This window comes from Haliotis cracherodii, unplaced genomic scaffold, assembly GCF_022045235.1.
Source record: "Haliotis cracherodii isolate W230 unplaced genomic scaffold, xgHalCrac1.p SCAF_7, whole genome shotgun sequence".
Classification (NCBI taxonomy): Eukaryota; Metazoa; Mollusca; class Gastropoda; order Lepetellida; family Haliotidae; genus Haliotis; species Haliotis cracherodii.
Genome location: NW_027266330.1, coordinates 3,695,696 through 3,709,772, shown reverse-complemented (window position 1 = coordinate 3,709,772; position 14,077 = coordinate 3,695,696). Strand labels below are relative to the sequence as shown.

Sequence of the window (14,077 nt, the reverse complement as noted above, 5' to 3'; positions counted from 1 at the left end):
GTCTTTTTCATTCAGCATAAGCACATACACAAGTAGTAACGCCAATCAAATGTAGTGTAATATAATTAACGTGAACATAGGTTGACTTGGCCGGTTTGGTGAGTAGAGTGTAACGCCGGTTTGGTGAGTAGAGTGTAACGCCGGTTTGGTGAGTAGAGTGTAACGCCGGTTTGGTGAGTAGAGTGTAACGCCGGTTTGGTGAGTAGAATGTAATGCCGGTTTGGTGAGTAGAATGTAACGCCGGTTTGTTGAGTAGAGCGTAACACCGGTTTGGTGAGTAGAGCCTAACACCGGTTGGGTGAGTAGAGTGTCACACCGGTTCGGTGAGTAGAGCATAACGCTAGTTTGGTGAGTAGAGTGTCACACCGGTTCGGTGAGTAGAGCGTAACGCCGGCTTGGTGAGTAGAGCGTAACGCCGGTTTGGTGAGTAGAGAGTAACGCCGGTTTGGTGAGTAGAGAGTAACGCCGGTTTGGTGAGTAGAGTGTAACGCCGGTTTGTTGAGTAGAGCATAACGCCGGTTTGTTGAGTAGAGCATAACGCCGGTTTGGTGAGTAGAGCATAATACCGGTTTGGTGAGTAGAGCATAATACCGGTTTGGTGAGTAGAGCATAACGCCGGTTTGTTGAGTAGAGCATAATACCGGTTTGGTGAGTAGAGTGTAACGCGGGTTTGTTGAGTAGAGCATAATACCGGTTTGGTGAGTAGAGCATAATACCGGTTTGGTGAGTAGAGCATAATACCGGTTTGTTGAGTAGAGCATAACGCCGGTTTGTTGAGTAGAGCATAATACCGGTTTGTTGAGTAGAGCATAATACCGGTTTGTTGAGTAGAGCATAACGCCGGTTTGTTGAGTAGAGCATTATACCGGTTTGGTGAGTAGAGAGTAACGCGGGTTTCGTGAGTAGAGAGTAACGCCGGTTTGGTGAGTAGAGCGTAACGCCGGTTTGGTGAGTAGAGTGTAACGCCGGTTTGGTGAGTAGAGAGTAACGCCGGTTTGTTCAGTAGAGTGTAACGCCGGTTTGGTGAGTAGAGCTAAACGCCGGTTTGTTCAGTAGAGTGTAACGCCGGTTTGGTGAGTAGAGCTAAACGCCGGTTTGTTGAGTAGAGTGTAACGCCGGTTTGGTGAGAAGAGCTAAACGCCGGTTTGTTGAGTAGAGTGTAACGCCGGTTTGGTGAGTAGAGCTAAACGCCGGTATGGTGAGTAGAGAGTAACGCCGGTTTGGTGAGTAGAGCTTAACGCCCGTTTGGTGAGTAGAGCGTAACGCCGGTTTGGTGAGTAGTGTGTAACGCCGGTTTGGTGAGTAGAGCGTAACGCCGGTTGTGTTGAGTAGAGAGTAACACCGGTTTGGTGAGTAGAGCGTAACACCGGTTTGGTGAGTAGAGCGTAACACCGGTTTGGTGAGTAGAGCGTAACACCGGTTTGGTGAGTAGAGCGTAACACCGGTTTGGTGAGTAGAGTGTAACACCGGTTTGAAGATTATTTCAAGCAGTATCAGTTTCATGAGAGAAAAAGAACACATTTAACACTGTGGTGAAACCTACGAGCACATCTGTTAAGCTGATTACCCATAGGTGTCAAGCACGGCTGACTGCTCCCCGGGCCTCCCCTAGTAAACGTCAAAGACCTGGCGGAATAAATTATTGTTCCACGCCACCTATATTAAAATTATCTATGCGTTACTCTAACCTGCCTGCTGTTACCTTGACGTTCCTAGATCTGAGGTTCACTGCATGGAAGCCATCATGTTGTCTGGTCGTGTCTGTAGAGTGACTTTGGGAGGTGTGATGGTACATATAACACTCGGCACAGTCTACACATTCGGTATGTTCTTTTCCACGTTTATGTCTCTTTGCCATGGCTATGTGCGCAATATGAGCCTTAGAAGATACAGACATGTTCACTGTCGTCAGTTGCATTGCACATAATATGTAAGCAATGTAATTAAAATAAGTACCTCTTGTGATCACTTACTAAAGAAGGATGCATTTTACAGCTGCAAAGACTTATTGTTAGTATTGAACAGTATTTGCATGTATGGCCACACTGACAGTGAAACATATACAGTACTTAGATGGTTGGCCACACTAACTGTGAGGAATAAACCACACAGAGCTATAGCCATTCATATCTTCCTTTTGATATCGATAGTAACCATCAAACCATCTCAATAACATTCCACAGATACCATAATGTTGTAGTTTATAAAGTATTCCTTTGTTCCAAACGTTATCAAAAGCTTTACTTATGTCTAAAAATACAGCTCTGACTTCCTTACCTTCATCTTAAGCCTTTGCAATAAAGTCATATACAAGTAAATACGTCAACTAATTTGAGGTGGCCTCACCCTGGTAAATTCAGGTTGTAGGTTAGTGAGCACAGTATTATTCCTTAAGTAGTTATACACGTCTTTGAATACTCATTTTTCTGCATTCCTTTGCTGAAAAAAATCTGTAAAAAAAGTCTGTAATTTGTGCATTCATTTACGCCATTTTTCTTATCAATAGGAATGATAAGACCTTCTTTCCATAGTTTCCAAATTGCCTTTTGAAAAGAGAAATTCAATAGTTAAGTAAGGATTGGGGCCAAATTGTAAACTGTATTTTTATGTAATTCATTTCCACTAACATCAGGGCCAGTTGCACGGGCCACACCACGAAGGTGTCCATGGATAGTGGTATATCCCTAACTTCATCTTCAAGCAAACTTATATACCCAGGAACAAAAGTTCCAGTGACATGATATGAAATAAGAACCTGATCAGAGTAGAAGCAGGCATCTGAAAGAATTCATATTTTCAGACAATGAACCAGTAAAACAAGTTAACACGTTTAACTGACATATGTCTAGCACAGAAATGGCTTTATGACAAGAGAAAGATGCAAGAACAGCATTGTCAATTCACACGTCAGTAGCGTGTGTGCACCCCTCTCGCTTGGATGCAAAGCATCTGATCAAACGTCTAACACAGTATTGTGGGATAACATCCCACATCTCCTCTCAGTTTCTGTTCTGTAGTCGGAGCACGTGGTAAACGTGGGTTCATTTCATCCCACATGTGTTCAATTGTGGAAAGGTCTGGAGAGCGAGAAGGCCATGGCATCACATTCACGTTCTGTCAAAGTGCAGGCTGAACAATCCGGGCTACATGAGGTCGGGCGTTGTCGTGCAGAAACATCAAGCCAGGTCCATGTTGATTCCCAAACGGCACAACGATTAGCTAGATTACCCCGTCACGGTAACGCTCCCCGTTCAAATTGCCATTGATCACTTGCAAACGAGGTCTCTGTCTTTCGGTGATTCTTCCCCATATCAGATGAAGTGCCTTCCTTCCCAACACAGTTCTCAACTTAATGTTCACCGCGACTTCGGTATACTCGTATTTGGATATCATTTGAGAGGTGAAAGCGAGACTCGTCGGTGAACAGATCTTGATGAAGTATATGATGGATGATTAACATTTTGTAAACGTGATCACTTCACAAGGATGCTAATGTTGTACACAAGGGGAGGTGAGGTGAAATGGGGTTTAACGTCGCGTCCAAGATTATTGCACTTAAATAGCGACGTGCATGCACGTGTATGTGTGTGTGTGTGGCTGTTTGTACCATGCCGCAGTTTAACATGAATATCCCACTCAGACACAGTATACTGACTCCGAGCCGACCAGTCCCTGTTTTATCCCGAGCGCCAGACAGGGTAACAACAAGTAGCATCTTTTAACGTCTTCTGGTATGACGCGGCCGGGGATCGAACCGCAGGACCTTCCGCTCTCCGGGCGGACTCTCTACCATTAGACCACGAAGGCGGTCTGTTGTACACAATGTTCAATCAAGCGTCGTGCAGGTGTTGGCGTCTCTGTTGATGTAACGAGCATTCCGGGCGTCCCTAACGATGTTGAAAACAGATCAAAATGTTGGTGCAAACTTTGTCTCATATTGTGATGTTTAATTGATTTTAATACAAAGATGGTTTTAGCCAACAAAAAGGCATAACGTTGCAGTTAATTGTAACAAAAATTTGGATGCCCAAGTATTGTTTTAATTGTATCGTCGTCCTTGCACACATGTATGAATTTGGAAATGTGCTCCAACCCTGCCTTTCCTGTTGGAGTCATTGAGTGGGGACATGCTTTGAACAATACTCCATGTGTCAACACAAAGCTGCAGACATTTACCACTTAAGTGAAACCAATGAGCACAGCGACAAGATAAAAATACCAACGAATCCTGTGCCCCTTCGTGCAACTAGTTTGAGTTTGACTTGCCCTGGCATATGTTTGCGAGGGGTGCCATCGGTACAGCAAGTTGCGCTTATCTTGTTGCGAACACCTGGTATGGTCACTATTTTACTGATGAGTGAGTTGGGAATAACGCTAATGTTTAACAGTATTCCAGTTATACTACGTCAGAAAGTCGGAAGTGGTCTCAGACGATTACCACTTCGATGAAACACGAGCACGGGAATGGTGCTGACAAACCTAACAAAAAATGTTTCTGGCGTGTCTAAAGGACGCAACGCTGCAGAGCGAATTTTGTCGCTTTTGTTTACATATAAGGGCACTTGTGAGAATGTGTATTTCAAATGTCCACCAAAACCGTGTTACTGTCCATATCACATACTTCTGAACGTGAAGTTGTCTCGTATCCATGTAGGTAACTTGTCGCCATATCTGACGTCATATCTACGTCACAGCACACGTGACAACATCACCTACAGCGACAGCGTGTGGATCTACGCCTGCAACCTGATAGGTCACGGCCTGTCTATGTTCCTAGGGGGTGTCATCTACCGACAGCTGGGACTACGACCTACAGTCTTGCTGGGTTCTTGGCTGATGAGGTGAGCACACAAAGAGCGAATCATGAGCATAATTATAGACTGTCACTGTTGGTTGAACCTTAGCGCGTAGATATATATCTCAAATTGAAAAAGCAAACGTACTAACTGTGCCACTGTTTACGAATTATCATAAAATGTCAAAGTTACGTAGGCTTAGATCATCAAGAACACTGAACAGTGGTGAATTGAAGTGAAATGGGGTTTAAGGTCGCGTCCAAGATTATTTCACTTACATAGCGACTTGCATGCACGTATGTGCGTGTCTGCTTGAACCTTCCGGGCTAAGGTCGATTTTATAGTGCTAGCCCACTGAGATACTAGAGTGTGATATATGTGGTCGGTATTTGGTGTTGTGTTGTAATATGCCAAGGACAACGGTGGTAGTCGGTGACTGGTATATAAGGGTTCATCTCCGCACACTGTATTATCTAGTATCCTGAATACAAGAACAGTTAAGAGCAAGTGAGTAAGTTTCCGTTAAAATGTATTTATTTACATCACAGGAAGGCAACCTACCTGATGAATTGTTATCAACCAATAATAAAACTGTGGGCCGTAATATATTTCATTACTGACATTATTTATAAACCAAATAACCGCTGTGGTGTGGTATCTAGTGATCATGAGCATTGGGACTACACGGTATTGCCACCGTTATCGCGTCAAAAGCCCCTGTTTTTATGCTCTTCATGTTAGATGCTGTTGAACATGTTGGTTTGGTTTCAGTGCAGGTGTCATGTTGACGTTCTTCACGGTGCAACATTCATTCCTCGGCGTCATCATGACGTACGGCATCGTGAACGGTTTTGGTGTAGGTGTCGCCTACTCATTGCCTATGGCCTGCGCGATGAAGGTACGCTACATGTGACCACCCGTATGCACGTACACCTTATATCATGTAGGCTGAGCATTGAGGTGGCCACTTGGGGTTCCTGGTTAGCACTGGTACAATCCCCAGCAGTCCATGCTTGTCGTCCGAGACGACGTGATGGATCGTGTGATCAGGATTGGTGACTTGGTTGATTGTGTGTCAACGCATCTTATATACTATTATTAATCACTGGTTTGTCTGGTCCAGACTCGATTATTTCCAGGCCGAAGTTAAATTCTGGAATATTGCTGAGTGAAATGTGAAACAGACAAAGAAAGAAACATGAAACTTGCTTTTGGCTCAGTACAGAATTTACTTTTCGCAATTTGCTGGTTCGAATCCCATATCCGGTTTGATATTGATCCTTTGGATTGAAAGCGTATGAGAAAGTAGTCCATTCACTCACCTTAAATAATAATGCAATGAACAGTTACAAATCCAACTGAAGTTGTTTGAAGTGCCAAAGGATACCTTTACAAACAAATTGCAAAAATATCTCCTTGTTTTAACTCACGTTGTTTGGTGCTGACAGTGGTTGCCAGAACGGAAGGGTCTGGCAGGTGGCCTAGTGGTGGCGGGGTTCGGGGGAGGAGGGTTCATCTTTAACTTGGTCCAGACAGCCTTCATCAACCCCGGCAACCTGCCCACGGATCTGACTGTCAATGACGAAAAGTGAGTAAAATATATGCAAGTCGTTCAGATGATACATTGAAGGAGTAAATGTAGCCAGCTGTTACATTATGTCAGTGACGAGCGACATATGTTATGTGCAGAACAAGACTGAAATTTCCTTACAAAGTCTTCTCTGAAAGGCATTAACACACCTACGTGCACTAAGATATTAAATATTATTGTAACTGATATAACGTTAAAACCAACACACTTTTAATACTTGTCACATCGGTGTAAAACCAAACTCACCCATCTCATCTTCAGATACTTCACCCAGCCGGAAGTCTTGGAGAGAGTGCCGTGGGTGTTTGTTCTGACTGGGGGGCTGTACGCCGCCATACAGTTGGTGGGTGTCCTGTTGATGAGCGAGCCCCGACAGGTATAGTGCAGGAACTCGGATATTGCGGACTAGGATATTGCGAACCATCTGCTGTACAAAGCCAGTTCATTCCCCCTTGACAATAGTTCTTCAGCAACCTGTGCTTGCCGTAAAAGGCGACTACGCTTGTCGTAGGAGGCGACCAAAGGGATCGAGTGGTCAGGCTCGCTGACCTGGTTGATGCATGTTATCGTATCCCACTTGCGCGCTCATGATATCAATCACTGGATTGTCTGGTCCAGACTCGATTATTGTATGATTGCCGTCATGTAGCTGGTATATTGCTGACTGCGGCGTAAAACAACAAGCAAATAAACTATGTATCAACATTTATTATCAAAGAGAACTGAAGACATCATTGTATGGAGGCCAATGGCCATGAATACACCAGTATGAATTGAATTATCGATGTATTGCTATTGTACATGACCCAGTGGTAATATATCGAATTTAACTTTGATGTCATTCATTCAGTAGAATCGTAACACGGACAATAAATTCGCCATAAAAATCATGTGATGACATCATGTTAAATAGTTGCAAAAGATGTACATTGTATGAAGGTTATAGTACTCATTATATGAACTGTAACGCAATAATAGTTGTCGCACTATGCAATAGCAAAGTAACAGCTTTAATGTTGCAGGTTCCAACAGGAAACACTCTTAAGTCCGTTTCCCCTGTCACTGAGACTAGTGCCAGTCTTGTCTCTGGAGCCAGTCACACGGCAACCACGCAACTGAATGATGACACCGGTCTTGTCTCTGGGGGCAATAACATGGCAACCACGCAACTGAATGATGACACCGGTCTTGTCTCTGGGGGCAATAACACGGCAACCACGCAACTGAATGATGACACCGGTCTTGTCTCTGGGGGCAATAACACGGCAACCACGCAACTGAATGATGACACCGGTCTTGTCTCTGGGGGCAATAACACGGCAACCACGCAACTGAATGATGACACCGGTCTTGTCTCTGGGGGCAATAACACGGCAACCACGCAACTGAATGATGACACCGGTCTTGTCTCTGGGGGCAATAACACGGCAACCACGCAACTGAATGATCACACCGGTCTTGACTCTGGGGCCAGTCACACGGCAACCACGCGACTGAATGATGACACCGGTCTTGACTCTGGGGCCAGTCACACGGCAACCACGCGACTGAATGATGACACCGGTCTTGTCTCTGGGGGCAATAACACGGCAACCACGCGACTGAATGATGACACCGGTCTTGTCTCTGGGGGCAATAACACGGCAACCACGCAACTGAATGATGACACCGGTCTTGTCTCTGAGGCCAATAACATGGCAAGCACGGAGACGAATGAAAACATCAATGATGTTGATAGGTAGGTAAACTCGCACCATGGCCATCTACGTGTAATAAGTACTGATCAAACTGATGTTGGTTATCCTAGGCATAATGTATTAATTAGTGATCATTGCTACATCACTTCACCAAGTCATATACAGGACCGTCGATATCATGAACAGATCATTTTACATGGGTTTTATAAAACAATACAATCTCACGGTTCGTCTAGACATTCTTCCTGTCTTCATTACGCCCACCAACACCAAAAAGTCGGTCCCTGAATAGTTTCCGTTATGTGATATACCTTCTGAACACTCATCGCAATATACTGACGAGTGTATCATTAGCTTTCAGGTTCCGCCGTTACTGTTGTAGGTCATCCGTCGACGTGACCCCTGTCCAAGTGTTGCAGACCCGACATTTCTACATCATCTGGATGTGTTTCCTGCTTAACGGCCAAGGAGTGGCGTTTATCTTAACACTATACAAGGTTAAACTGCCCCACAACAATTCTTCATATTTATATCCACGTGTTTAAGTGGGACATATAACTGTGGTATACAAGGAATAATGCTGCGGTCAACCGTTGACCATGACTGCATGCATTACTCACACATCATGTCACCTGTATCTCCACATCACCTATCCATTCACAGTCACTCAGCATTTATAAAAAAAGGTATTTTTTGGTTGTTGTTTACCACCGAAGTCAACAATATTCCAGTTACATAACGGCGACCTGTTAACCAATCAAGTGTAAACATGGTAAACAAGAGAACCCAGTGATTAATATTATGAGCAACGATCCCCGCAGTCAACCAATTTACGTTTTTTGCTTCGTCACCGCACCCGACCTCCAACATAGACTTTTCCGACTAACCCAGCTGCATTTTCTCTTTGGGGAACACATGAATATAAACATTATGAAACACGCACATTGTGAAGGTCATCGTGTGTCCTCTTTTAATATAATAGACCAACTTAGTATTTTCTTTAACCCTCAAACAAGTAAAAAAATCTCTCCATGTGGCTATCGTTTGGTATTCGGTTTCATGATCTGGGTAGAGAATAGGTCTTCAGCAACCCATGCTTGCGGTAAAAGGCGACTACGCTTGTTGTAGGAGGCGACTAATGGGATCGGGTGGTCAGGCTGCTGACTTGGTTGATGAACAGTTCTCAGACGCCAGTGTATGTCCGCCAGGCCCAGGTGTGTTGAGCATAGCGTCAAGTGACTTCTCTGTTCTTGCAGGACTACGGCCAGACCTTCATCCAAGACGACATCTTCCTGGCAGTCACAGGAGCCTTCGCTGCCCTTCTCAACTGTTTAGGGAGACTGTTTTGGGGTTTTATTGGGGATCGGTTTTCTTACAATGTGAGTGAAATTTGTATTTCAAAACGTGTAACAAAAGTGAACATATCGCGCGTGGGTTGTGTTAAACATTGCTGCTATTTCCACATCAAGGACTCAGATGGCAGAATGCGTGGGTATATGAAATAGTCAAACACACCACATTATGAAAAAAACGCGAACCTTCCTTGTGAAAAATGGTATGATGATGTTCGCTGATTGTCACACTGTTCTTTACAGTCCATAACCGAAGTGTTAACGTACAAATTGTGTCTTTGATACATGCCTATCACCTGTTTTCTAACCATAACGTACAGTGTCTCATCCGTGTTCTAAACATGACGTATACACTGTGTATCACCTACATTCTAAACATGACGTACAATGTATATCACCTACATTCTAAACATGACGTACAATGTATATCACCTACATTCTAAACATGACGTACAATGTATATCACCTACATTCTAAACATGACGTACAATGTATATCACCTACATTCTAAACATGACGTACAATGTATATCACCTACATTCTAAACATGACGTACAATGTATATCACCTACATTCTAAACATGACGTACAATGTATATCACCTACATTCTAAACATGACGTACAATGTATATCACCTACATTCTAAACATGACGTACATTGTGTTTCATCCATGTTAAAAAAATGACGTACACTGTGAATCACCTGTATTCTAAACATGACGTACAGTGTGTATTATTTTATTCTAAACAAGACGTAGACTGTTTCACCTGTATTCTAAACAGTTTGTTCAATATGCACCACCTGTGTCCTAAACATTACGTACACTGTTTTACCTGTATTCTAAACATGAAGTATCACCCGAATTCGAGACATGACGTACATCTGTGTCACTGCAGACCGCCACCGCCTGTCTGTGCAGCCTCACCACCGGCATCCTCATCACGTTCCACGCCACCAGCCTGGGAGGGAAGCCCCTCTACTTCATCTACGTGTGTCTGATGTTCGGGACACTGGCCGGCAACTTTGCCCTGTTCTCCCTCGCTGTTACCACGGCATTTGGCCAGACACACTACCCCATCAACTACGGCTTTGTGTTTACATCGCAGGTAGGTACCCAAAGAGAATCTTAAAAAAAATAAAAAAACTTCTCAGTCGACGGAAAAAATCAGAGAATTGAACGCCATGAAACCCCTACTGAACCAAAGACAATAGTTACACTGCACATGGGTATATGAATAGGAACGTAAAGAATAGAACCTTGAAAACAACTATATATAGATATATAAAGTTTTTTTAGAGGGGAGTGTCTCTAGAATTGGTCCCCTAAGATGTAGCTGGGCAACGCAGATAAACGCGATGACAGAACGATCGCATCCAAAAGCGGGAGAGATGTGACAATCGGTATTGGGAGAAAAGGTACAGGTAATTGACGTGAGGATTGGGAGAATATGCGGGAAATACACACCTGTGTCAAAAAAAACGAGTCGTGGTCGTTTACTCCTTAAATATACATGTTCATTCTTTATGTTGCAGATGTAAACAATGTTGTCCTATGACACTCCTTCTAGATTATTACAATAGCATGCCTGTCGTAGGGGTCACAGAATGTTAGCAATGGGAAGGTGAGAAATATATGAATTCTGATACGGGTTTCGTAAAATGTGTAAGATACTCACACGACTGTAATGACACCTTGTACTAATCAGCTGTAGCTGTAGCTTGTACTAATCACCTCATGGTTGTGTAGGCGTGGTCCCTTTTGTACAGAAATAGTTGTCGGCAAGTTACAGGGTCAACATTGATCCGTTGTTACGTCATTACTACTGTGACTAAACTAAACATTACGTCAACAATGACGCGAGTATTACGTTAACAATGACAATGCTTTCCATCAACATTTACATGAAATCAATACTACACTTGGTATGTTCTGTATGTGATCCCAGAATACAGTTTACACTGTCTGATGATACACTGCAAGGCATGCCTAGATTCAATGACATCTCTCTGCAGGCTATTTCGGCACCACTGGGCGCCATCTTGGCGTCTCATCTGAAGACGCTGATTGGCTGGTTTGGGATGTTCAGCATGATGGCAGCGTGCTCCTTCATCAGTAAGTACGGTACTTACCTGTATGCCATTGTAAGGGGCCGACCACGGTATATTTTGGGGGTGAGTGGATCTGGCCTGGACTTTTCAACATAACAAAAAATGCTTGAACAATTATGCATATACTGGTTGAAAAAAAATGACATTGTTGCAAGGTTTGTTTTCAGAGCGAAAATAATATTAAAAAAACCATTTTGCAGCTATACCTGAAAAATATCTCTTCTGCCCACCCACCCCCAGAATATATAATGGTCGGTCCCCAAGTACGAAGCACCACTCGGTGTACTGCTGGGTAAGGGATGAAGCGGACTTTCCGCCTAGCGCTCCCCGGACAGTTGACTGTCGTGGCCACGACATCCTGTTACTGATGGTTCGTGATGGGAAGTCCCTGTGTCAGGAAGGAATGTACTGAGCACCAATGTGTCCATGATATCACATCGTGTCAGTTTAAGTAAGGGTGGCAAATGCAATGAGACAGTTCGAATACGTTTCAACTTTGCGCGTGGTCGGGCCAACTGATGATCGTATTCGAGATGAATCTCGGGTTCCACCGATAGATCCTGACAAACACCACTGTCCCACCAGTGCCGAGAAGGAATGGACACGTTGCGGTTAAATCATAAAACGTTAGCTCGCCACATCAAAAACTCAGCAAACACATGGATACAAATATACTGTCATTGTAGTGCTGCAGCACCCTTTTCCGAAATGTGTTTGCGATTTATATGAAACTCATAATGAAACTGCTAATAAATATAGTTTGTTCTTCTTTATGCCAAAGTGGCGTCAAACCCAACTCACTCACTCACTCACTTTGTTCATGCAGGTTTCCTTCTCACAGTGATCTTCAAAGTGAAGAATACGAGGGGAGAGTGTGTGTGAAGGACCTACACCTCAACAACTGTAGCCTAGCATGGGAGAGTGTGTGTGTGAAGGACCTACACCTCAACAACTGTAGCCTAGCATGGGAGAGAGTGTGTGTGAAGGACCTACACCTCAACAACTGTAGCCTAGCATGGGAGAGTGTGTGTGTGAAGGACCTACACCTCAACAACTGTAGCCTAGCATGGGAGAGAGTGTGTGTGAAGGACCTACACCTCAACAACTGTAGCCTAGCATGGGAGAGTGTGTGTGTGAAGGACCTACACCTCAACAACTGTAGCCTAGCATGGGAGAGAGTGTGTGTGAAGGACCTACACCTCAACAACTGTAGCCTAGCATGGGAGAGTGTGTGTGTGAAGGACCTACACCTCAACAACTGTAGCCTAGCATGGGAGAGTGTGTGTGTGAAGGACCTACACCTCAACAACTGTAGCCTAGCATGGGAGAGTGTGTGTGTGAAGGACCTACACCTCAACAACTGTCGCCTAGCACGGGAGAGTGTGTGTGTGAAGGACCTACACCACTGTAGCCTAGCATGGGAGAGAGTGTGTGTGAAGGACCTACACCTCAACAACTGTCGCCTAGCATGGGAGAGAGTGTGTGTGAAGGACCTACACCTCAACAACTGTAGCCTAGCATGGGAGAGTGTGTGTGTGAAGGACCTACACCACTGTAGCCTAGCATGGGAGAGTGTGTGTGTGAAGGACCTACACCACTCTAGCCAAACATGCGTCACAAAAACATGTGCCATTGGCACATCCAAGTTTCATCAGAAATCCGTAAGAAGGAAGAGGCTGGCTGCAGGATGCCTAACCTGTTCTAATATATATATATATATATATATATATATATATATATATATATATATATATATATATATATATATATATATATATATATATACAATGGGTTTTCCTTCCTTAACACGGATCCATTCAAACCTCTATCAGCCTATCCCACAATAACCCGGAAGCCATGTCAATTGTTTTAACACGCTGTGTGTATTCTGGTGTAGACCGGAGCTTCGCTGACAACAGTGGTATAATGACAGCAGTATGTGAGCTATGTCGTGCCAGCTTCATGTCACCAGACAGGTCGTGTAGGGGTTTATAATTTCAGGTGAAAATTCAGAACGACGGATAAAGCTCTTTGACAGACAACGACTTCACCCATAAGGGCGAAAGTGGAATTTGACAACGACCATACGATATTGGCATATCTTCCCAGGGCAAGGGAGTTAACTTCATAACTATAAAACTCCAGTTTCCACCCTTGCCAAACTTGCCTGAATTATTTTGTTATATTTTGACTGGACTAACGTGTCTATGTATAGTCCAATCAAAATCGCGTAACGAAATCAACATCCGGTTCTTAAACCGCTGTGCAGATTTCGGTTGATTGCAGGATTTGCAAAGCATGTGTACTACCAACTCAGCGTGAACAGATATTTTCAAAATCCCTTCATTTTTTCTAATCAAGGTGCTAACGTGATTTGATGCACTTTGCGAAGAACTGATCTTGATTATCGATTAGATCGTCTTCACTGGGCGCCGCCATTTTGTTTAAAGCAAATGCAATTGCTATAAGAGTTGGAATCTGATTGGTCAATAGGAGGGACATCAAAAGGCCTGGTGGCGCTTCGATCGAG

The 14,077-nt window shown here is 43.8% G+C and overlaps 1 protein-coding gene across 1 annotated transcript; it reads left to right on the top strand.

Moving 5' to 3' along the window:
- Positions 1-1,742: 1,742 nt before the first annotated feature.
- Positions 1,743-12,429, top strand: LOC139447962 (uncharacterized). The gene is made up of 11 exons (XM_071229467.1): positions 1,743-1,823; positions 4,655-4,841; positions 5,568-5,694; positions 6,245-6,384; positions 6,649-6,763; positions 7,410-8,125; positions 8,467-8,581; positions 9,341-9,463; positions 10,335-10,544; positions 11,452-11,551; positions 12,374-12,429. The coding sequence occupies exons 1-11, from the start codon at positions 1,745-1,747 to the stop codon at positions 12,427-12,429; spliced, it is 1,968 nt and encodes a 655-aa protein (XP_071085568.1). The 5' UTR covers positions 1,743-1,744.
- Positions 12,430-14,077: the final 1,648 nt, after the last annotated feature.

Coding starts and splice junctions, on each gene's coding strand:
- LOC139447962 (XM_071229467.1), top strand. CDS start 1,745: ATGTTGTCTGGTCGTGTCTGTAGAGTGACTTTGGGAGGTGTGATGGTA. Junction 1,824..4,654: donor CGGCACAGTCTACACATTCG/GTATGTTCTTTT, acceptor GTATCCATGTAG/GTAACTTGTCGCCATATCTG. Junction 11,552..12,373: donor GGCAGCGTGCTCCTTCATCA/GTAAGTACGGTA, acceptor TTGTTCATGCAG/GTTTCCTTCTCACAGTGATC.